The following is a 25915-nucleotide window of genomic DNA, read 5'->3' as shown; positions in this document are numbered from 1 at the left end:
ATTGTTTGAATACTAGATACAATGTATTTGTTTGACATGGATCATGTCAGTTATGTATACATGTATATATTAAGGAATGGGGATAAGGATGAAAAATGTCACATTGTCTCCAATATCCATGTAGCAGAAGATACAGAATCTGGAATGGAGAGGCTTTTTAATCAGGTTTTCAACGAAAGTTTTGATGGGAGTCATCTTTTGGTTTCCCCTCAAAAGCTTGAGTTTGCTTTGACCTTTTGACAAAAAACTTACTGTGTTTGGAATTGCCACTTAGATATCTGCAAGCAAGGCCAAGGTCATTTGCTTACAATAGAATTTTCAGCTTCTATTCAATAACTTCAGTGCACTTTGACCTATTGATTCCTGTCTCATCTAAACTTGGTTTTTGAAAACCTGGTTTTATCGCATTGAGGCACTACTTATTTGTTTCATATAAAGTAAAAAAAAGCCGACTTTAAATGATGAAATTTTCAAGAAGTCACAAACCTTTCTTTCTTTTTTTCAGTTCATAGATTGCCTTACTCCAGAAAATTACTGCCAGACCTTTCTGTTGCAACAACAATTGTACAATAACTCTAGGGACATATTAAGTAAGTTTCTACTTGCCCTTCAAATGCAGCTAACTTAATACTCAAATAACAAAGTGATGGTGAAACATATGGACATAGTTTTATATAAAAATTAGCTTTAAATTACTGTCAAACTTTGATCAGGCCAAATGCTAATAAACAAATATTAAGAGGCTCACATAATATAATTTTATTAACCCTTCAATAAATTCAGTACTGAACCTACACTCATTCAATATCCTCTATTTAATACACCAAAAACAAGATCATTTGTGATATTAAATTTGTATAATAAGATTTGTATAAAGTTGTAATATATTGTTTTTCCATGTAGATGAACTGGGTGTTCTGCAGAAGTTAATTACTTTACATCCAGTTAATGCACAGATTTGGCTGAAACTTGTACATGTATATGAGAAAATTAGTCAGAGTTTGAAGCTGCAGGAAGACAATAGCAAGAATGATACCAATGATGAAACAAAAAAGTTTGCTAATGTGTCAAAGGATAATGAAAATGAAGAAATTACAAAGAACAGCAAAGAACTGTCTTGTGAAAAATGTGCAATGAATGCTAAAAGATGTGAAGAGAACCATGTATGTACAAGTTATGATAGTTTAAAACAGTCTAATACACAAGATACAAGAGTAGATTTGATTGGACCCCATGATAATTTGAAAGAGTCCAAAGATGACAGTGGTGAAACCTCTGTAGCAAGTTTACAAGAGGCTAAAGAAAATGTGACAAATCATATTGATATAGCAAGTTTGAGACGTAGTATAACAGAATACCCCATTGATTTGATGTTACTGACATGTTATATCAGAGTAAGGTATGCTTTACTTCTCATTACATTATTATTTACAATTACAGGCAAAATGTTGAAAGGAGCTCCATTGAGGTTTGAAAGCCTAAAAACAAATTTTAAAATCGTAGATCATCCAGGGCATTGTTATAAAGAAATATACTCAGAAATAAATTAAAATCAATATTTAATGTAAATCTTGGACTAATTGAGTGAAAAAGGGTTTATGCAATTCACTTTTTAGTTATTTTTACACAATAAAAATAATTTTGGATAAACAGTGGAGCCAATGTTTGGATTTTATACACAAAAGTTATATGTATAAACCATCATCAAATGGTATTAAAAAAAGTAAAACTTTTTAGAGCAGTCATGTCAAAAAAAACCCCTCAATGAATTCCCTTTAAAATAAATTATGTCTTAAATGGATATAATTTTGATATTGCTGGATGTGCAGTAATGTTGACAGTAACATGGACTACATAAAATTTAAGATATAGAATATCAACAGGAAAAAGATATTTACCTTTGAAATCATGGGCATGACCAAATATTAATCGAACAATAGACCATGTAATTAGACTGGTACAGGGGCCTGGTTTATATAGACAACATTTTGTTCATAATTGAATTTTTAAATGTGGAAACGTTAATGTTATATCATTTAGAATAGGAAATAGTTTCCCTCAAATATCATACAACTATAAAGATGTATGTATTTTATTTTAGATTAATACTGTCATGTGTACAAGGTACTGTGGGGTCATTTATAAAGGACAAGAACGTACAACTTGTTGCCGAAGTAAGTTTACCAGTTTATTTTGCCATCATCATTAAGTAGAAAAATATATACATGTTATAAATATTTTTTAACCAGATTTTCTGAAAGAAAATACTGATTTTTAAAACTGATGAACATAAATAGGTGGCTTTTTTGCTGACATAAAAGCTTTCTTCTGTGCTCAACTTCTCATACATTTGTCATGGTTCAGAACTGTTCACTATTTAGGGGAGAAGATGTGTTAGCGGCTGGATAGCTCAGTCGGTAGAGCCGCGGTACGATATTCCGAGGGTCCCGGGTGGAGTCCTGGTCAGGCTGCACATTTTTCTCACCCTGTGATACATTTCTAAAAATATGTCAACAAAACTTTCACAAAAGTAAAGTAAAATACCACCTGGTGAAAGAAATAGGAATTTATTGCTTTGCTTAGTGTCATATTTGTAGAGCGTATTATGATTAAGCCTATAGTCCTCAAGAATTGGTGTGAAGGTTGGTTGTAAATTAAAGACTGCCTTGTTTTGATGTTGGTCGCTCAAATGTCAAGGTCACCATGGCCTTGACACGTTAAAGCTTGTAAGACCTTAAGTCGTTAGAGTTGGTTTCTGATGGTTGATCTTGACTAGTACAGATCACCCTTATTGAACTTGAGGCCAGTCAGAAAAAGGTCAAGGTCATCTAATTTTATTCACAGGAACATTGCTCAAATTCTTGTTATAAACACTTCTATTTGCTTACAGTATTTTATACGAAAACCATTCTGTCCTAAGGTACATGTATGTGACTTGGTGTCTATGGCCTGCTTTGTTTACTTTATTAATGACAGTTGTTTTCATTCTTTCAGATGAATTCTAAAATTGAAGATTTAAATGTTGAAGAAAAGGTTATGGAGATAGTTACGCAGGTAAATTGTTTGTTTTTTTTAAAAAATGAAATATTTAACCCTTAACCTTTCGGAAACGTAAGCGATTAATAGCCTTAAGCACCAGTATAGAACCGGCCAGTCTTTCAGAAAACTCTTGTCTTAGACCCCTCATGTAAGACAAGTTCATGTCCTTTAAATGATGTCATTGCCACGCACCTTTTATGAATGAATTGCGTTCTTAGGATGACATCATTTTACCGTTATGAATGAAGTTGTAAGTTCATACGCTACTATAAGAAAAAAGTGCATAATGAGAATATCAGTTTTCGTAATTTCTGTTTCGAAAATAATTAACATGTAATATGCAAGAAAAAGAATCAAACACTGGGTGTCGATACAGAAGGGAACATCTAGCTCTGTGGTAACTGTTTAGTGGAATCTCGGCAGAGCCTTGTTACCACTGTAAACAGTTACCCTCGAGCTAGATATTCTGGTCTGTACCAGGATCCAATGTAACATTCTTATAATATGAACAGATAAACTAAGCTCCTTTTTAAATAAAGACAGTTATAAATAAAATATATGCTTGCCCATATGGTTCATTCAAGGGCCGAGGGTAAACAAACAATACACACACACTGTAGGTCTGTTCTAAATATGAAATTTTGATTTCTAAAAATTACTATTATAAAATTTTTTTTCCAGTATATAAACCGTGACATGTTTGAAGACGAGACTGACTTTGCGGATAATAAAACAGATTCAAATCAGGATGTTAAGGTATAAAGCTCACTTAAAAAATATAACTAGATTTTATTCCCTACTGTTCATATTGATAGATACCAGGATCAGCACCTACATGTATGTTCATTATTGTTGTAAATTGATGATACTCTTTTGATTTTGATGTATAAACACTTAACTTTTTATGATACTTAAAAGTCTAAATTCCGGACTTGAAATCTTAATCTATATGAACCAAGATATTTACAAAGTCTAGTATCATTGAAATTCTCTGAAAAGATTTTGCTGTGGAGATCATTTATTAAGACAATTATTGAGCATCATTTGATTAAAATATGTAAGTAGGAGCCGGGAGAATGGCATATATCCCCACTCTTAAAAACGCTCCAGGTGTTTCATTAATACCACTTAGTGTTTGCGTCAGAATTTCCAAAAAATCACTAGGATGTCTTGAAATAAGGAAACAACAGCTTGCCCCTTTAAGGATTTGAACCCACCAGGCCAGCAATACTAAGATTATTGGTTTGTGTTTACCACTCGGCCACACGGTTCATTTCTAGTGACTGACTTTATCCATTTTTGGTAAATCATGAATATTATTTCATTGATTTCTATTTCAAGCAGAAATATTAACACTTGTTACACATACTTTTATATTTTCGCATCTTATTTTAATGAAATTTAAGTTGACAACAATAATCAGAAGAATTGTACAGTTAACATATTGCACATATAATTTATAAACTGTATCTACAACATCAATATATTATAATAACAACATATAAACATTATCTTTTTACCAAAATCTACATTGAAAAGTAACTGTTCTTAATAAGGAAGCTTTAATATCAAGTAAGTTTATGAGTTTTGGAATTTAGTTATTTTTCATATTTCAGGCTACAATGGACAATTTGATCACTGCTGACAAGTTCAACAAAAGATGGTTTTCCTGGATCAAAGAAATCCCTTGATATTTGAAATTTCATGTATATAATTAGATAGTTACTAAAAATTAAATAAATACTAAGTCATGTTAAGAAATGACTAATATATTCACATATGTTAATTTATTTTCCCAGTATTTCACTTTCCAACTATTATTGGTATCTATTAAACATTCTGCTAATAAGTGCACAGTTTGACATACTGAAAGTCTTGAAATGAATATACTTTTGTCATTTTTGGTCCCAAAACCTACAAATCACGTGTTTCCTTCATGACATTTTTAAGCACACCACTGGAAATCCATCACCTTTATGTTTACTAACAAGGTCCAGTAGAGCTTGCTTCTTGTGTAAAGCTCTCGATGATTCCAGTTCATATAATGTACACAGGTTAAATAAAATTCCCTCGTGCAAGTTTTTATCTGGATTACTATGTACCAAAGCCTCCAGTGACTTGAGGGCATCACTCAGTCGACCAAGATACAAACAACAGACTGCCATATTGTTCACAGCCTGAAATTGATATGATTATTTTGATAGTCATAAGTACCACACACACTAAGTCATAAGTACCACACACACTATAAGTTTTAAGTATTCACTTGTACATGTTTTGAAATCTACCCTTACTTGTACAGTAAAATGAATTTTTTAAAGGCCCATTTTATTTATCAAAAAATTATTTTTTTTACTATCCTGTTAAAGCTTCCAAAATAGCACTCATTAGCCATATAACTGATCCAGTTTTTGCTTTTTTTTGTCTTTTTGGCCATTAGTAAACTAAGGTACTAAGATAAAATGGAGTAATGAAATGCCTTGGTATATTGACGGTTTATCAGAAAAATGTACCTTTTGTTTCAAAAGAAATTGGTGATTTCAGGAAATATAGATCCTACTTACTGAAGTGTTTGAGGGATCTGCTTCCACAGCTTTTCTAAAGTTTTGGTATGCTTCATTGAAGTTATTTTGACACATCGCTTCAAATCCTCTACAATAAGATAGTGAAATCATTGTAAAATATTTTACTTCATGAATCAATGGCTACCACCTTAATAATTAGTTTTACACAGTTTTTCTTTTTTCTACTACAAGTGTGTGTTTACTGAAAGTGTATACACATTTTAATCAAAGATTTTAAGATTCAATTTTTGTTCATTACATTATCAAAAAAATTTTGTTCATTATATTATCAAAAATTAAGATTTAAACTATTTGCATCTTACAGTAACTAAATAGACAAATTGAATGAAACCCCATAAATTTGTGTATTCTAAAATAACTTCATAACAAGAGGTGTCACTGTAAATTGAATAAGCTCCTTAAATATAGAATTGAAACTGAACAATGCAATGCAATTATCTATCTTGGACTAAAGAGTAGTCTTGTGACCTTTCATCTATATTTTAAGTTTCAAATACTTGTACTAGTTTCAAAGATATCGAAGAAAAACTAGTGTTATCATTAAAAATGATTCATATCCCCACTTAAGCTTGCTTTCTACCATGTCCTAACTTTAGTTACTATCCAGAAACAATACAACAGACCAACAAGCTCTCTCCTGTATAAACTCCCCGAGTATTACAATCAAAATGAGATCAAGCAAGTCCTAAATAAAATGCATGAAATTATGTTTTGTGGGGTGTACAATATATAAAGATACATATATATGTATATACATGTACTTTTTATCTTTTCCTTTGTAGTTTTATATCACATAAACCATGTAAAGGTTTACAGTGACTTTCCAGCTTTACTGATGGAGGACAGATTGCAGTTTTATTAAGCATGGATAGAAGTCTCTGACTGGATTTAAACACACAGATTTGACTTCTTGAGACATGGATGCCCCACAACAAGATATAGTGTAATAAATAACATAACTTACTTGTTCATATGAAGTGTTGCATTCATAACGTTATTGCTAGCGTCACTGACAGACTGTACTTGCAAGAAATATTCTGCTGCCCTACTCATGTTACCAATCTAAAATGTTGAAAGTTATATATACATGTACATATATTATTAACTAAATAATAAGTTGATAAAACTATGGATGAGTATACTGAACCATCCACAGAAATTAACATACATGTCTTTTCAAAAACAAAATCATGATTACATATCTTGTAATCCTTTTTAAATATTTTCTAAACTCAGTCCATATCACTTGTTTACATTCTGAGCTGTTTATTGTTAAATTTTATTCGGATTGAATGGACTTCAATGGATTTGCCATGCTTTGACCTTTACACAGTCAATGAAAAATTTGATTTCAATTTCAAAATTGAGCTACCATCAGTAAAGAGCCTAGTTAGACTGCATGGTAATACAGGCTGGCCTGACTATATACTGATGGCAAAGGCTGATCACTTTGGGTCCCAGCAGGTTTACAGTTTCACTCAACTCTTCAATGAAATACAAGTCAAACATATTTTGTCTTCTTTTCATTGAAATTCAGTTTTGAGAAACCTGAAGTGTGTTTAAAATAAATTATTTATTTATTCACACAAAAATGGTTATTATTGTAACATCTGTTTCATACATAAGCATACACATTAAGATAAGGAAATAAAATATACGGTGTATATCTGTGACTGTGTGACTGTTGTATTACTTGAATTGTATAGACCGAATTTTTGTAATGGTAACACAAACATGCACAGCACTTTACTTTACTCTGGTAACAAGATATACTAAATTCATGCCAAGAATTTTATGTGCTGATTCTATCTAAGTATTCTCTAGTAAAGCAACAGCGTGGAGAATAGTCCAGTACCTGAAGATGAATTCTACCAAGTCCACTAAGCAGTGCTGTTTTATGAAGCCTGTCTTTTTCCAGTAAAGTCTCGTACAAACTAAGTGCTGCATCATAATCCTGGAAAAAAATCAGATCTGCATTTATGCCAACTTCAAAGCATTTTAAGGTCAACCTATCCAGATTTCCTGGATAACTAACAAGTAATTACCAATTTCTCAATGGCCATAAATATATGAGCAGATCTAGGGAACAAGTCACATGGACAAAATTGAAACGAATCTGAAAAATTTCAGTAGAGATGATGATCATAACAGACAAAAGATGCTAGCCATCTGCCTCTATTCTTACAATTCAACTGAAACCTCCGGTACATGTGAACTAAAAAGAAACAGTGAAAATTAACTTACTCTTAATGAAATTAAAACATTTGCTATCAAATAGAGGATCCTCTTTTCTCTCGTCTCCCATAGTTCTTGTGATGCTGAAAAAATATGGCTTGCATGAATTCCTTTTAGAAATATAAATCGAAAGTCTTTTTGGATGGTTGGGTTTTAATCTGTAAAGGTCATATGGCAACTTTCCTGCTTTACTGGTGGACAAAGATCTCATATGCATTATTTCAAGATTGATCTTTGTATTTGATAACCTTTTTCTTTCTTAAAATAGAAAGAAAGCACAATTTCATCAGATCACACTGCTATATGGTATTTGTTTGTTATTTTTTAATGTGTGTGTTTTTTTTTTTAATAATATTAACTCTAAGCCTGCTTGTACCTATGCGACCATTGCAGATCAAAATCAGCCGGCACATCTGTGTCATTGTCTGCACTGTTAGCTATTCAGTCTGAACATAATTTTAAAATTTTCCCTCAAAATCGTGAGTGGTTTCGTCCAAATTGAAATATTGGTGAGTCCATTTAAAGATATTTATTGCAGTGAGGGTTATAAGAGATTATTATTCTTATATAAAAGTTACATATAATGGTAATATACTTTATTTAGAAAATGTGCATAAGAATGTGCTTCAAAAACACTGGCAACTTGAAAAGATTCATTTTTAATAAAAGACAATTTTTGTTACATGTAAGTCTTTTGATTTGTTTGTTGTCTTGTTAAACTTATACTAACAAATCTTCACACTTTTATATAAGAATACACATACCTTTCCTACTATCTGAGCTTATTGTAACAGCACTTCCATCTTCAGCCAAACCCTCTTCTAAGTTCTTTATAATCTGAAGATAAATAATAAATAATTATATTCCTGAAATATAAGTGTCAAGATATGTGTAGACAACAGTTTGCAAGGTAGTGGATATACATGTAAAATGCAGTATGACACCAAATGTTCCTGTTAATATTAACCCATAACCAGCTGAATTTTGTAACAGATTTACCCAAATTTGAATTTGATGCAGTTCATTCAAGTATTTAAGGGATTTCAATATCTACCAACAGTACAGAGCCTGGTTAGACTGCACAGATGTACAGGCTGGCCTGACTCTATACTGGTGGCAAAGGCTGATCACTTTCAGCTCCTACATGTTAAGGATTAAGTTTTTAGGCACCAGTAGGCTCACTGGTGTCTTTACAAGTTTCAGGCATGCTTAACAGATTCATTAAATAAACTTGACAACAATAAAGGCACTTTTATAGTTCATCATAATGAAGACTGTGATAAATGAAAGTTCTGCCTTAAGGTTAAAATATGGAGACTCACAGACACTTGTGATAAAGTTGAACAGAGAAATATCAACTATTCCCTAGAGTCTACACTGTTTAACCTTACAAAACTACAATGTACAAAGTACAATGTGAAATGGGAAATTTTGTTTTTCAGTGGTACCTTTTTAGTAATTGCCATCAAATAGTAAAATCTATCCAGCGTTTCTTGTGATCTGCCAAGGTGGTGGGGTAACTCTGCATGAAGAAGTCTCATACCAAAAGATACCATAGATCCTGTAAAAGTAATAAAGCAAACGATAATTGAAATTATTGTCTGAATTTACCTTGAAACATAACACCAAAACTTCCATTTTTAGTTTTTATTTATCATAATATATTTATCCATTGATTAAAGTTTTTCAAAATGTACAGCCATAATAAGTGAATAGGTTTTACAAAAAAACTTTTTCTAAGAGTTTAACGTATATTTAGATTTTTTAGTTTTATATTTTGATTCTTTTAGAGGGAACAACACTTCAACACAAAGTCTACCTCACAAAAATTGAAGAAAACTAAGACGGCCCAATCTGATTTAAACCAGCTCTAAATAATGCTCCACTTTTAGATCTGACCACAAGGTCATTTCTGGTGAACTTTCACACAGCCAATCATAGACGAGATTTCATAATTTTGAAAGCAAAGTTGTTTCTAATTTTAACCCTGGGAAATCCAATACTGAGTAGGTAATTTTCATGATTTCATGAACAAACATGGCGTTGTCTATATGACAGGTTAACTGGCAAAACAATCTTGCCCATTAAAAATTTTCTGTATTATTTCAAGTTATTCTTCAAACATTTTTTTTTCTAACAAAAGTCAACAATTTGTTTAACTTCCATGGATAACTGTATTTTGATACTTCTTCTAATGCCTATGTAACAAGAGCCACTGCCGGGCGGGGGCAACGCTCGACTTTTTACTTTTTCTTAACGCAAACATAGAAAGGTTTGAACATATCTTAATGTTGCCTTTTTATAAATTTAGTTGGTCTGTCTTGTCACATAAGTTTTGTTTAAATATTTTGTATATATATATGAATAGAAACATTAAGCAAATTTCTAAATTAGCAACATTACGCAATTTCTTAAAATAGCAACATGACGCAATTTCTTAAAATAGCAACATGACAAAATTTCTAAAAATAGCAACAATGACGCAATTTCTAAAAAAAGCATCAATGATGCAATTTCTAAAAATAGCAACAATGACGCAATTTCTAAAAATAGAAAAAATGACGCAATTTCTAAAAATAGCTACAATGACGCAATTTCTAAAAATAGCAACAATGACGCAATTTCTAAAAATAGCAAAAATTATGCAATTTCTAAAAATAGCAACAATGACGCAATTTCTAATAATAGAAAAAATGACGCAATTTCTAAAAATAGCTACAATGACGCAATTTCTAAAAATAGCAACAATGACGCAATTTCTATAAATAGAAACAATGACGCAATTTCTAAAAATAGCAACAATGACGCAATTTCTAAAAATAGAAAAAATGATGCAATTTCTAAAAATAGAAAAAAATGACGCAATTTCTAAAAATAGCAAGGACGCAATTTCTAAAAATAGTAACAATGAAGCAATTTCTAAAAATAGAAAAAATGATGCAATTTCTAAAAATAGCAAGAATGATGCAATTTCTAAAAATAGAAAAAATGACGCAATAATTTCTAACAAGAGGGCCATGATGGCCCTGAGGTTGCTCACCTGTATATATGACCCCCTGGGGCAGGGCCAATTTTGACCCCAGGGCTTTGATTTGAACAAAATTGGTAGACATTCACTAGAAGTTGTTTCATGCCAAATATCTTAGCTCTAGCTCTTTGGGTTCTTTAAAAGAAGATTTTTTAAGTTTTTACTATATGCATTTAGGGAAAATCAATGACCCCCTGGGGCGGGGCCAATTTTGACCCCAGGGCTTTTATTTGAACAAACTTGGTAGACACTCATTAGAAGATGTTTCATGCCAAATATCTAAGCTCTAGCTCTTAGGGTTGTTTAAAAGAAGATATTTAAAGATTTTTCTTTCGGTTGCCATGGCAACCAGAGTTCTGCATGGAATTAAATTCTTTGAACAATTTTTAAAGGTGACCACCAAAGGATTATTCCTGTGAAGTTTGGATGAAATTGGCTCAGTGGTTTATGAGGAGATGTCATTTAAAGCAAAAGTTTACGGACGGACGACGGACGTACGCCGGACGAAAAGCGTTCACAAAAGCTCACCCTGTTACTTTGTGACAGGTGAGCTAAAAATAGAAAAAATGACACAATTTCTAAAAATAGCAACAATGATGCAATTTCTAAAAATAGAAAAAATGACGTAATTTCTAAAAATAGAAACAAGAGCCACCGCCGGGCGGGGGCAACGCTCGACTTTTTACTTTTTCTAAACGCAAACATAGAAAGGTTTGAACATTTACTAACGTTTCCTTTTTATAAATTTAGTTGGTCTGTCTTGTCACATTAGTTTTCTTTATATATTTTGTATATATATGAATAGAAACATTAAGCATATTTCTAAAAATAGCAACAGTACGCAATTTCTTAAAATAGCAACATGACGCAATTTCTAAAAATAGAAAAAATGACACAATTTCTAAAAATACAAAAAAATGACATAATTTCTAAAAATAAAAAAGTGACGCAATTTCTAAAAATAGAAAAAATGACACAATTTCTAAAAATAGAAACAATGACGCAATTTCTAAAAATAGCAACAATGACGCAATTTCTAGAAATAGAAACAATGACACAATTTCTAAAAATAGAAAGAATGATGCAATTTCTATAAATAGAAAGAATGACACAATTCTATAAATAGAAACAATGACCCAATTCTATAAATAGAAACAATGACGCAATTCTATAAATAGAAACAATGACGCAATTCTAGTTGTTGTTGTTGTTGTAAATATATATATATATATATAGACACACACACACACACACCAATAAATATATAATTATGGTCATTTCATGCACAAATCTGAGAAAATTCAGTAATTTAACCTTCAAGGTCAAGGTCATTAAAGAGCCCAAGCAAATTTGGGTTTGATAAACAACAAGGTCTGGTCCTTAAGAATGTTCTCTTATAATATGAAGTTGATCCCTTCAATAATAGCAAAGTTACAGTCAGTTACCGCCAAAACAATGAAAATTTCAATAATTTGACCTTCAAAGACAATGTCATTAATGAGTGAAGGTCAAGGTCTTTCGGTATATTTTTAACAGTAATCTTTGAAGATTATTATGTTCAAGTTTCAAGACAATCCATTCAAAAATAACAAAGTTACAGCCAATAAAAGCCAAAAAAATGAAAATTTCAATAATTTGACCTTCAAAGTCAAGGTCATTTATGAGTGAAGGTCAAGGTCTGGCTGGTTATTTTTAAGGGATATCCTTAAAGATTATTATGTTCAAGTTTGAAGACAATCCATTCAAAAATATCAAAGTTACAGCCAATAACAGCATGAACAAGCAAAAATTGGACTTTTAACCTTGAAGGTCAAGGTCATTTATGGATGAAGGTCAAGGTTAGTGTGGATTACTGAAAGGTCTAGTCCCAAGGGTTGTTGTGGCCAAGTATGAAGACAATACACCAAGAAATAAAAAAGTTATGATCCAGGTACAAGTTTGCGGACGGGAACGGCAACGGCAACGCCGACCTGACTATAACAATACCTCTACTTTTTTTTTCAAAAAAAAAAAAGTCGAGCTAAAAACTGATTTGATTGCATGGCTAAAAATAGCTTTTCAGGAAATCTGAATTATAAAGAAGGTGAAACTTATATGGTCATCATCAGATATACATAAAAGAAATAAGTAGATCAGAACATTAGTCAGACTGCAAGAGGGCCATAATAGCCCTGACTTACTAACCTAAGAACCATAGCCAAACTAAATGATAATATTTAGATCACCAGGTCAATATCTAAGCATATGTGTTGAAAATGTTCATTTCATGCTTAAGCATATTAAGTCCAAATTTGAAAATAGAGACTACAAAATTAAAGAATGTAACAAGAATTATAGGTCTTTGACAAGTACTAATCAATTATAATCACCCAAGACATTTTTCAAATGAATACTTCACTGCAAATATTACACTAGGAATTTTCTTACTTAACTTTCTTACTTTGCAAAGGATCATAATTCAATTAATTTAAATACATGCCAGAGTTATGGGTCTTATATTTAATGGTATTAACTTAATAATTCAAAAGACATGGGTAAAGTTTAAGTTATCAATTTATTTTTTTTCTTCTTATCTTAAATATTAATTTATGGGTGAAGTTTCTACAGAATAACTTCAGTGGTTCTTTAAATTAAATTGTACAAAATGTTGCATGTGTGTGACAGTGTCACACACATGCATGGGCGAGTAGGTTATCCCCACTATTCTCTGAAAACAAGCTCAAACATGTTATTCTATCAAGTAAACTTTTAAACATCTACTGTAACAATAATATCTGAAGTACTATCTACAAGTTTTGTTATACATGTACCTCTTTTTCCAGGGAACTGCTGTGGGTAGAATTCATAATATATATCCGGTGAATCGAGGTTTTTAAATGCCACAAATTCCGACTCTAATACACTGTACATACGCAATTTCATCATCAGACTAAATCGACAGTACCATAGCTGAAAACAGCAAATAAATTGTCCATGTAAAAAATTATTATTTCTAGTAAATCAACATGAATTTGAACCAAATTCATGTGATTTTCAATCACATGCACATGTAAATTTACATGATTTTCAATGAAATGTTACATGTAAATTGACATGATTTTCAATGAAATGTTAAAACTATTTGTTGCAAGTATTACAAAATAGCATTACTTGTACCTGTATTTTACTGAATGTGGTTGGATAACTTTTTGTAGCAGTCTCATACCAAAGTTAATTTTATGTTGTATTACAACTGTCTATACAAAGGTACATATAACAGTTTAACATTACTTTTTTTACAGAGAAATAACTTAGAAACTATTTGAACCCTTAACCTGCTGAATTATGTGGATTAGTCCACTTACATTTTTGGAACTGCCCATTATCAATTTTGGGGATATCAAGATGAAAATTTATGTGAAGTTGGTCAGTCTGAGCAGCTCTGTACATTTGGCTGCCCAACTTCAAATTTTCATCATGATAACTTCAAAATTGATAACTGACAGTTCCAAAAAGTGGAAGAGGACAAGTCCATTTAAGAAATTCAGTAGATTAAGGGTGAAAAGCATGCCAAATAATAATACAACGTGAGGTCATTTACGACATCACATCATTAAGTTGGTTTCCAGTACTGTGCACGCTGGTATTTCACTGAAACAACGTAATGGGTTTAAATTCAAAACAGTGAAATTATCAGTTTTATATGTCACTGATAATTATTTCTATAAATCACCAAAAAGCATGTAATCAAGGTTATTATATGAGTAACCTGTAGTGTATCTGGTGTATGTACTGTAGGTGTGTCCCCAGGTTCTGCCTGCCCTATATCCGCCAATAACTTTCCTGTCAAATCTACAGCTGATCTGTAACAACCATTTGACTGAAACCAATCAAGTTATAACATGAGCTTTTTAGTCTGTATATTGTATGATTTAAGTACAGCGATCAATATTCACATTTTTTTTCAGATGTACAAGGCAGATTCTAGGTAATGGTCAATATGTCTGTGGAAATTCAAGATTCTAGATTGACTGACTCTAGCTTAACATATAACAATATGCTTGTTATGGTGAACAACTACATCCTTACAAGGTGATGCCACATGCCAAATACTCTAAGTAAAGTTATATCACCCCATGCCAAATACTCTAGGTAAAGTTATTTCATAGGAAAAGATTTTTAAGACATGTTTCTATTCAAGTCTATGTAAACTAAGTGATCCCCGTGGGGTGGTCATTTTTTTACCCCAGGGTATAATTTGCAAAATTTTTGCAGAGGTTCACAAGGAAATGCTACATGCTAAATATCTGAGCTCTGAAAATTGTAGTTTCACTCAAGAAGACTTAAATGTATTTTACTGTATAAGTTAATATAAACTTAATGACCATTGGGATAGGGCAAATTTTGAAAGTAAGTGCACAATTTTTATAAATTTTGTACAGTTCATAAAGACCATTCCTGTGAAATGGGCTCAACCTTGTGGTTTAGGAAGAGATGTTCTTTACAGAAATTGTGGACAACCAAGTACACATTGTCATATCAAAAGCTCACCTCAAAGGAGTTTGTGCTCAGGCAAGCTTAAATGTGCTCAGGTGAGCTAAAATATTATATGTATTTTCAGTGTGATTTTTGAAAACATTTTGGAAAACACTATGTAAAGACAGATCATTAGTTCTAACATAGTCAATATCTTACATTTATTTTAGTCCTATCAACCTGTAAAGAGGATTTACGACTCCATTGATATCTTTCAACGTTCTCCCAAAAAAAAAAATCAACATTCAATGGTCTTTCTTTCTGACATTTAACTACAATAAAAGAATTTCACACAGTACCATGAGAACTTTTAATCCCTCAGCATCCTGGGTAACCTTGTTGGCTGTTAGGACCTGTCTTTTTAATGCCTCTTGTTCACCCATGTACCTGTATACCAAATCTCTAACAGGGTCACCCTGTAAATAATTATATAATATATCATTGTGACGCTGAAGGAGAAATTTATCCATAGTTATGTATATGTAATAAGGAAATGAACCAAAAATGCCCTATGGTTCCCAATGAAATTAGAAAAAAGAGCTCCACATGCAGTGTTTATGCTAGTGTGTTAAAAATTCTTAGTTAAAAAATATTGCTTTCAGAATTATGCCAGTTGTCTTAACAACTTCATCTTGTCATGATACTGAAGAATTCCAAGTTTTATCTTGATACATTTCACAGCTATCAAAATAGTTTTTTAACTTCACTAGTTAATGCCCAAAAGCTTAAACTTAACTAAAAAGGTTAACCATCACTGCTTGAGTGAGTCATGACAATAGCTCCATCATTCCTCATTTTGTGAAGCTAAAAATAGATTAAACAGTTACCTGTGCATCTACAATAACTAACGATGGTGAGCAGAGTAGCTCTTTATCTGGGAAGTATGTTCCTGGTGCATGGGTTGTCATGGAGATAAGAATATTCTTCGTAGCTTCTGATGGTAACCAAGCATCATGTTGCCTGTCTGAATCACTCATATGTAGACCGATAGAAAATAAATCATCACTGGAGTGAGAACAATTCTGGAACGCTGTAACAAGATGTTCAGGGCTGGTCGGCGTGCTGGTAGAAGAAGGCTCTTGCTCTGTTCAAATAAAGGAAAGTCTTAGTATTCTAAAAAATTAATAATGATATCACATTTTTTTTATATAAAATTGACATAATACAGATTGAAAAGATACGGAAAACATACCAAACTGGAAATATCAATAAAAGTGATAATTATCCCAATAAACAGTCCTTGACACATAAAGGGAGATAATAATTATTTCTTTATTTTCTGAGATTTGTATTGAAATAATGAAGTCAAGACATTTTTATCTAAAACAAGCAATTATAAAGTTTTCAACAGGTCTTCCACTCAAAATTTTAATTTTCAGATTAAACCAAGGGAGATCATTGTCGCAGTTTTATCTATTTTTCAAGTTTAAGTTTAAATACTGAGGAATTGGTGCTAAAGGGCGGAAAATCGTATGACAGATATCTGGCTTGCAGGCTCTAGCATACTTGCATTAGCATGAAATAATTGTCATAAGCTTTCAGGGCGAAGGGAAAGAAATTGTATCAATAAGTTTACCTGATGCTTTATTAAATAATGGTTGATGTAAAGGGCTATCTACTGGTGACAATGTAGTTGAAGGAGGAAACACAGGTTGATGAACTGGTGTATTTTCCACTGATCCCTTCGCCTCTGCTTCACTATTCATCACTGTGCTAGGTGTCATATCTGGTGTTGGGAGAGAAGATTCGGTCATTTCAACATGTGCTGGAATAGACCCTGGCTGAGTAATACCATTATCTGATCCTTCCTCCAAATTTTCTGTGATAACTCCTTGACCCAGACTTGAAGAGTGTCCACTCGAGATCGACACTTGACGACCAATACCTAGTGAATGTATGCTATCTGTTTGACTTGTCTGTCGGAAGTAATCAGTAATATTCTTTTCTGTCATAAAAGATGGATTGGCTGGGGACATTCCAAGAGCATCCAAAGCTTCTGTATCAGCAGCATAAGCTGTAAATGACTCAAAGTTTTCTTTTTCTTCAATGTCCACTGGAGTTTCAACAGACTCATCTTTATCGATGGCTAAATCAAAATCTACATTTAACTCTTCACTTTTTCTATGATTGTTATTAGTATTTTCTTCTTCTGGTGTATCATCTGTAGTTTCGTCTAGCAAATCTTTTGAATCATCCTGTGTTAGATTTGTCATCTCATCACCAATATCACTAATGTCTTTTCCAGCCTCAGCTGCGAACTGTAAATAATCACTATCATTTGAATTTTCAGTCTGAGTACCACCAAGGGTATCAAATACATTGGTTGCAAAAGGGTCATCAGTATATGTTTCTTTTCCAAAATATTTACTCAGTGACGGAGGTGAATCTAGTTTCTTATTTACCAACTCCTGTCCCTCACTTGTACCAACTTCAACATCATGTGAAGCCCCTAAATCTGGATCAACAATTTTCTCTACAGTTTCATTTACATTACCCTCTTCATTAAATGTTTGTTTTTTTACTATTGCTTCTACAGGTTCTGGCTTTGCACCCAATTCTTCGCCTGTCGGCCTCGTTTCTGCTGTTTCCGCCATTGTATTGATATTGAGTTCCTCTGTTGAAAGTCGGAAGTCCACATCTTGTTCAGATACAGGAGGGTCAAGGTAAACAGAGTCCAGAGTATCTGTAGTTGCCGAGTGGCGCATACCACTAACAATGCCTTATAAAATAGAAAAAGAGAAAAATAATAATATCATTAAAAATAAATTCACTACCTTTTACTCTCCTTAGTTTCTTTAATACTTTCTTCATACTATTTCTCTTGTCTTAACAAACTCAGAATAACAACCAAGTGATGAATACAGTGTATATAAAAGCACAATCATCTATTGTGTTAATTTATCATTTTATCAGCCAATAGTCAGTTAATATCAATGTACATCAAAACAGTGGAATATATGAAAACACAAGTTAATAAGATAAAAGCCAGCTGTTGAATTGTACATTAAAATTATATATGCTAAAAAAGAAATCCAGAAAAAAAACCACATAAACATAGGATCAATGAATGTATATTATTTCATTAAACTTTGTCAAACTAACATGTATACATGGTACGCATTCGTTGCTCTTATAATAATGATACCTTCATGTACTTTATTGGTGGGGAGGGGGGTGGGGGTATTTGTTGTTGTTTTTTTAATGATTATATGTATGATTTTTAGAGAGGGAATAAACACCTGATAGTAATAATGCATGTACATACATGCACTTTATTATTATTATCATTATTAATTTTGTACATGTTTATGATTTTTTAAAGAGGAAATAAATGGGAGTGAAAAGATTGCGATGTTTTATACTTTCAAGATTTTTGCAATGGCATACTTTTATTTTTTTAATGTCCACTTTACTGACAATGAAAATTCATTAACATATGATGTTTGATTTTTATAGAAGTAAATAACTGTGATTTTATTTTTTCAAATTCTTCTGTAAAGTATTCAATATTATGAATAAACAAGGCTGTGTAGTCACAGAACTTTCTTTATATAAATTTGTTAGACAAGATAATCAGATATTGATAAACATTGCAAAACCTTTCCTCTAAGCCTCTCATATATGAATTCAAATTCTTGGAAAACAGATTAACCAATATTATCTGAAAGAAATATAAATGTTCTTAACTCTAAGCAATTTATCAATCAATGAAGTTTCAAGCTGACACAGCCGTATCCTAATGACATAAAGTATGAAAACTACAAAGGGCAATAACTCCAACGTTTTGCAAAAGAGCATCTAGCTTCTCCTCAATAAGATCTATCTTCCTGTGAACTTTCAACTTCATACTTCTAATAGATTTTGAGAAATGTTCTAATACAAAATTAAGTATAAAATGTTACAATTTATCAAAGGGCAAAAACTTCAAAATTATGCATAATAGAGTTATGGTTATTGAGTTCTGAGCCTTAAAGTTTTGCCAAGAACAAAAATTAAATATGAACAAAAAGACAATCTGCCGTCCAACAGAATCTATAAAAAGAAGATTATAGTTGACATTTAGACATTCACAGGAAAGACATGTATGCCCCCAAAACCAACCAATTAGTCATCTGTTAGGTTATTGGTTAGAAAGCATCTTGATAAACAATGTCAGTTGGCCCTGACTTTTGACCCAGTGTGACCTCAAAAGCAATAGAACTTTGTCATCTTCTGGCCAAGACCAATGCATCTGTGGAGTTTGAGGGCCAACGGCCTATAATTATGTTGTCAGGTTATTAGCCGGAAACCATTTTAACAAACAAAGTAAATGTGATATTGACCTTTGGCCCAATGCTCCCAAATTTAAAAGGGATCATCTACTGTCTAAGACCAAAGCACCTGTGAAATTTGAGTGCGAAGGGCCCAAGGGTTGTTGAGTTATTGGTCAAAAACCGTTTTGATATAAAAGGGATGACCACCAAAATCAAAAGCGCTTGGGTTGTCGGGTTATTGTACGGAAACCGTTTTTAACATACAGGGTTAATGTGTTTTTCACCTTTAACCTCTTGACCCCATAATTCATAGTGTTCATCTCCTGGCAAAGCCCAATTCATCCGTGAAGCTTAGAGGCCATGGGCCCTTATGTTGTGAGTTATTGGTTGGAAACCATTTTGATATAAAAGGTCAATGTAGCCTTGACATTTGACCCCCAAAATAATTGGAGTCATCTCTTGGCCAAGACCAAAGCACCTGTGTAGGTTGAGTGCTAAGGGTCCAAGGGTTATTGGTCAAAAACCATTTTGATATAAAAGGGATGACCACCAAAATCAAAAGCGCTTGGGTTGTCGGGTTATTGTACGGAAACCGTTTTTAACATACAGGGTTAATGTGTTTTTCACCTTTAACCTCTTGACCCCATAATTCATAGTGTTCATCTCCTGGCAAAGCCCAATTCATCCGTGAAGCTTAGAGGCCATGGGCCCTTATGTTGGAAACCATTTTGATATAAAAGGTCAATGTAGCCTTGACATTTGACCCCCAAAATAAATTGGAGTCATCTCTTGGCCAAGACCAAAACACCTGTGAAGGTTGAGTGGAAAGGGTCCAAGGGTTATTGTCAAAAACCGTTTTGATATAAAAGGGATGACCACCAAAATCAAAAGCGCTTGGGTTGTCGGGTTATTGTACGGAAACCGTTTTTAACATACAGGGTTAATGTGTTTTTCACCTTTAACCTCTTGACCCCATAATTCATAGTGTTCATCTCCTGGCAAAGCCCAATTCATCCGTGAAGCTTAGAGGCCATGGGCCCTTATGTTGGAAACCATTTTGATATAAAAGGTCAATGTAGCCTTGACATTTGACCCCCAAAATAAATTGGAGTCATCTCTTGGCCAAGACCAAAACACCTGTGAAGGTTGAGTGGAAAGGGTCCAAGGGTTATTGTCAAAAACCGTTTTGATGTGAACCCCAAAAGCAAAGAGCATCTACTTTCCAAGACCAATGTTACTGTGAAGGGCTCATGCTTTGCTAAGTAATTGGTTCAAAACCATTTTGATATAAAAAGTCAATGTGCCATTGACCTAGTGACCCCAAAAACAAAAGGTTTCATCTACTGGTCATGACAAATCTCCATAACGAGTTTGAAGTTCCTAGGTCAAAGCATTTTAAGTATGGTCTTGGGACCAACCAAACAAATTAGTTAGAGCCCTAGACTTGTGATAATGACATTGTGGATTTGATTTCAAAGCTAGCCAACTAAACAATCCTTTGGATGAGACTTTAAGTATGAGATCTTAAACACTTGGCACACTAAAGGACCAGGAGAAACTTCTGGAATTGGGGCATCTTTCTGTATCTGTAGCTTGCACTATCCTACTAAAATCGAAAATGACTAATACTCTTCTGGCGGACTTACCTATATGGGCAACCCCTCGCAAGTATAAATAAACTCAAATACACTCACAATAATGGGTTAATGCAGCAGCAGGATTTTTTTTTAAGGGCCAGCCATTTACACATGCTATTGAATTGAAAAAAAACTTCATGTATCATCAAATAATATACCAATAAAAACAAAATAATATGTTTGTACCAGTAACCTTGTACAGAAAATCATCAGACTTGATTCCTCTTATTTTCATGAAATACATGCAGTCAGGTAATTGGTGTGAATGAAAATATATTTGATGTCACAAAAACTGGACAAACATGCTGTGAGGAGCAAGATCACTCTTCATATTATTTCCTAAAGTTAAGCTAAAAATAGATGAAGGAACGCTAAAAATAGATGTAGGAAAGCTATAAATAGAGGACATAAGTATATTTACCTGTAGAGAGATGATGAGTCTGTAGTTCTTGGAATTGTTTCTCTTCCTCTGTTTCTTCCTCCAGCATATCTGTTACATTCTGAGGACCTACTTGATCTGTCATCTCTATTTATAGTTTACCTAAAATATCAATACAATCTCTCTTTAGAAATCTATGTGACTCAATATTTTGGGACAAATTTAAATTAAGTATAAATCAATGACTTAATGTTACCAGTAATTAGCATATTGTCAGGACAGTATATTGCATGGTTTTCAAATAAAATTTGAAGGATACATTTTGTGTAATAGAGTCCGCCACCACTGAATACTCATAATCAGTCTGTTTACTTCTAACGATTGAAAATCAGAAGAAAAGCTTGTGTTTCAGGTTATGTATCAATTGCGCACTTTACACATATGTGCCAGATGCCAATCATTGTGTTTCATTTTTTAGGGATAAACGCTTTCATCGAACAGGCTTGGCATTTTAAAATGACTTGCCAATTATGTGAATACTCACCTGGCATTAAATGATTAAACAAGAGCCATGTCAACATGGCCATCCCCCGCCGAATGTGTTTGCTCATTGGAAGAATGTATATGTAGTAGAGCAGATAATTCAATTTTAAGAGGTCTTTTGGTAATGAAAACTGATGGCTGAAGTGATTACAGATTTGAAACCTATATGAATACTGATGGCTGAAAATAACAAAGGGCAATAACTGAAAAAATAATGCAGGGTAGGTTATCATTCTTGTGTGCTGCACCCCTCCTCAGTAAAATCTATCCACCTATGAAGTTTCAAGTTGATACCTCAAATACTTTTTGAGATAAGCTCCGGACAAAATAGTATGAAAAAGAACAAAGGGCAATAACTCAAATATTTTATAGGGAAGAGTTATCATTCTTGTGCACAGCATTCCTCCTCAATAAGATCTATCCACCTATGACATTTCATGTTGACATCTCAAACACTTTTGAGTTATGCTCCACTCAGGTGAAAAATTAAGTATGAAAAATAACAAAGGGCAATAACTCAAAAATCATTCTTGTTCACTGCACACCTCCTGAGTGAGATCTATGCACCTATGAAGTTTCATGTTAATATCTCAAAGGCTTTTTGAGTTATGATCTGGACAAAAAATAATTTTGAAAAATAACAAAGGGCAATAACTCAAAAATTATGCAGGGTATAGTTATCATTCTTGTGCACTGCACTCCTCCTTAATGAGATCCATCCACCTATGAAATTTCAAGTTGATACCTCAAATACTTTTTGAGATAAGCTCCCGACAAAATAATATGAAAAAAGAACAAAGCGCAATAACTCAAAAATTATATAGCAAAGAGTTACCATTCTTGCGCACAGCATTCTTCCTCAATAAGATCTATCTACCTATAACATTTCATGTTGACATCTCAAACAATTTTTGAGTTATGCTCCACTCAGGTGAAAAATTAAGTATGAAAAATAACAAAGGGCAATAACTCAAAAATTATGAAAGGTAGAGTTATCATTCTTGTGCACTGCACACCTCCTGGGTGAGATCTATGCACCTATGAAGTTTCATGTTGATATCTCAAGGCTTTTTGAGTTATGCTCTGGACAAAAATTAATTTTGAAAAATAACAAAGGGCAATAACTCTGCACTGCACTCCTCCTCAATGAGGTCTATCCACCTATGAAGTTTCAAGTTGATACCTCAAATACTTTTTGAGATATGCTCCGGACAAAAATGTCGGACGGAAGGACGGACGGACAGACCGACGGAGACTATTTCTATATAATATCCCCCCCGCCGAAAGATAAAGGAGGCGGGGCATAATAAAAAATAAGCAAATTATGTGTTGCCTGTCAAGCTGCAGACATGGCACTAACAAGATTTCAATAGAGCTTACAGTTTCACATCTACATATATACATCAATGTGCAGTTTATGTTTACAAAATCAAAACAGGCCCAGTGTTCACAAAAATTTAAGGATCAGGCTCAAATTAAAAACTAATATTCTTCATTGTTTATCCTCATAAATTATATATCTAATATTGCAAGTTTATGAAATTTTAGATAAATTTATTGTAAGATAAGGGAATTTTACAGTTGATCCAAATCGACAGGACCTAAATGTGTTACTCATAAATTCTATAAACTTATTTGTCAGACATGGAACAGAGCAAATGTCACAAAAACAAACTTTTACTATTTATGCCAACAAATCTCAGTACATGTAATTCACTAAAAATGTATCAGTTATTTGGTATAAGATTTGAGTAGGAACATTGGATTTATATTTCTTTGTCCCTGATTTGAACAACAAATTATATATTATAAGTCATTTTGATCAAAGTATATTGCCCTAAATTTTTATACCTACTGGTTGGGGACCACCAAAACCGGACAACCACCAAACCTGAACGGCCCATAAAATGCTAAATTTAGTATTTTCTTTGTAAAGTGGTTGTCAGTCACTTTTTTATCAACAATAAATGCATGTTTCTTCTATAATTAAAGTAAATAATTTTATTTCAACCTCCTTAAATGGTAATATTTCAATGTCTATTTCAAAAATGTTGACATTGAAATTTTGGGGTCAAGAAAGCAATGCATGACCTCATATACCAGCTATAATCATTTGCGAGTAAACAATAGAAAATCCAAAACTTTAGCATTTGCTGCTGAAATATTGTTTATCATGTTGAAAATCACAAATCAAAACACCCAAACTTTCAAATAAAATCATGTCATGTACATATCTGTCAAGACACATGGTACTGTAGTGAAGAAAATTTAGGTAATTTTGATACCCTCCCTGTAAGCCTCAGATATAAGTGTCAATGCAATCAGAAATAAACAAACTAGTTTGTTAGTTAGGAGAAGAACCTAGCTGAACTGTGTCAAATTTTTAGGTCTCTATGTTAAAAATTATAAAATCTGTACGGAAAAGTGTTCAAAAAGTGTCTGGTTGATGGTCCCCGACCAGTAGGGTATCAAAACTTTGATAACAAGCCTGTTATTCATATTATATTACTTGCATTAAAATTGCTCATACATAAATAAGCATTGTATATATCAGTGTATGAAGTTCAGTCAAAGAAAGATATTTTATTTAAAACATTTCTTTTATGAAATTTTTCCCAATCCGTAATTGCATGTCCGAATAAGTTACATCCGAAATCAGATCTATTTTCGACAACACATGAATGTATTTTAGTATTATCAGTGTAAATAAATGATAACTATCAACAATTGATTTTACGATAATCGATTTTATAGCAAACAAATGTTTTTTAAAGTTTAAACCCTTGAATAGTGTCCAGTTTTAGCAAGTATTTTCATTGCAATATTGCAGTAGGCTGGAAAAATCGGCAATGGAGTTGGACTTCCGGTTTCACTTTATGCAAGTATAATTAAGATTTATTTGCTAATAAAAGTCTGTTTTCAGATTTATTCAATCATTTATTGAGTTTCTACTGAAAAATTAACAATTATCGCGGAGCATCAGTATTTGACAGTCAAATTCTGTTCTCAGTTTTTGGTATTAATTGAAAATTTTACAAATTTCAACCGGCCTTGGCAAAAGGTGTTTTTAAACGGTCATTTCGGCCGGCGGCCGGCTCTTATTGAGAACCCTGCGTAATAGCCTTTGCCTAATTTCATATTAGGTAATCTGCCAGTCCCACTTAACAGTGACAATCACATTATTGTTCCCACTTAAACTGTTGTGGGTACCATTGTTTCTTTTTAAGTATTTTATCCATTTTGTGCGGGCAGTTACTCTCACAACTCTGGCAATATTTGGAACTGTCACTGTGTTTTTGCATGTAGAAAATTGATTGCGGTCAAGTTGCACAAATGTGTCCGACCTAGCAAAAATACGACATGTCTATTTGTTGTTCAAAAATGGTTGAAGTGGGGACAATGATAATGGTATTGTCAACATCTAGTGATTTCATTTAGCTGCAATTTTTCTTTAGTTATCTCCCTTGCAGTAACAGAAAACGAATTTCTTAATCATTTTTTTGTTTCCTATACAGGCAGACAAGACAAAATTATTAAATTAAGTAAGAAAATGCATTGACTTTTTACTATGGCTAACGTAAAATATTCCAGGCAAATATATCGATTTATACCGTTTACGATCTGAAAGTTCATCTGTCAAACATCTGAAAAGGGGAGGTAACTGGCTGAATTTACGATTGTCGCAAAAAAAGGGTCTCTCA

General features: G+C 32.8%; 2 protein-coding genes and 1 long non-coding RNA gene across 4 annotated transcripts in view; 2 read left to right on the top strand and 1 right to left on the bottom strand.

The window, feature by feature from the left end:
• Window positions 1–4793, top strand: part of LOC132739490 (uncharacterized protein C8orf76-like) — a 9625-nt gene extending 4832 nt beyond the window's left edge. For both annotated transcript variants that reach the window (XM_060727205.1, XM_060727206.1), the window contains exons 5-10: window positions 506–590; window positions 904–1399; window positions 2102–2174; window positions 2995–3054; window positions 3721–3795; window positions 4656–4793. In XM_060727205.1, coding sequence (XP_060583188.1) covers window positions 506–590; window positions 904–1399; window positions 2102–2174; window positions 2995–3054; window positions 3721–3795; window positions 4656–4730 — 864 coding nt within the window. In that variant the 3' untranslated portion in view covers window positions 4731–4793. The remainder of the gene's footprint in view (window positions 1–505; window positions 591–903; window positions 1400–2101; window positions 2175–2994; window positions 3055–3720; window positions 3796–4655) is intronic.
• On the bottom strand, window positions 4781–25915 carry LOC132739489 (trafficking protein particle complex subunit 12-like). Its single transcript, XM_060727204.1, has 14 exons — window positions 25826–25915; window positions 21714–21833; window positions 16979–18121; window positions 16230–16486; window positions 15702–15818; window positions 14636–14746; window positions 13698–13836; window positions 9308–9420; window positions 8624–8696; window positions 7869–7942; window positions 7480–7578; window positions 6589–6686; window positions 5604–5691; window positions 4781–5216 (listed from the first exon to the last, which is right to left on the bottom strand). Exons 2-14 carry the CDS (start codon window positions 21814–21816, stop codon window positions 4974–4976), a joined length of 2658 nt encoding a protein of 885 aa, XP_060583187.1. The 5' UTR covers window positions 21817–21833; window positions 25826–25915; the 3' UTR covers window positions 4781–4973.
• On the top strand, window positions 22598–23341 carry LOC132739493 (uncharacterized). The gene is made up of 2 exons (XR_009627014.1): window positions 22598–22692; window positions 23146–23341. It is a non-coding gene; the product is annotated as an uncharacterized LOC132739493 (long non-coding RNA).

Source organism: Ruditapes philippinarum, unplaced genomic scaffold (genome assembly GCF_026571515.1).
Source record: "Ruditapes philippinarum isolate M1 unplaced genomic scaffold, ASM2657151v2 ctg3000_1_1_1_1, whole genome shotgun sequence".
Classification (NCBI taxonomy): Eukaryota; Metazoa; Mollusca; class Bivalvia; order Venerida; family Veneridae; genus Ruditapes; species Ruditapes philippinarum.
Note: the sequence above shows the minus strand (reverse complement) of the source record. Positions and strands in the feature narration are given on the sequence as shown.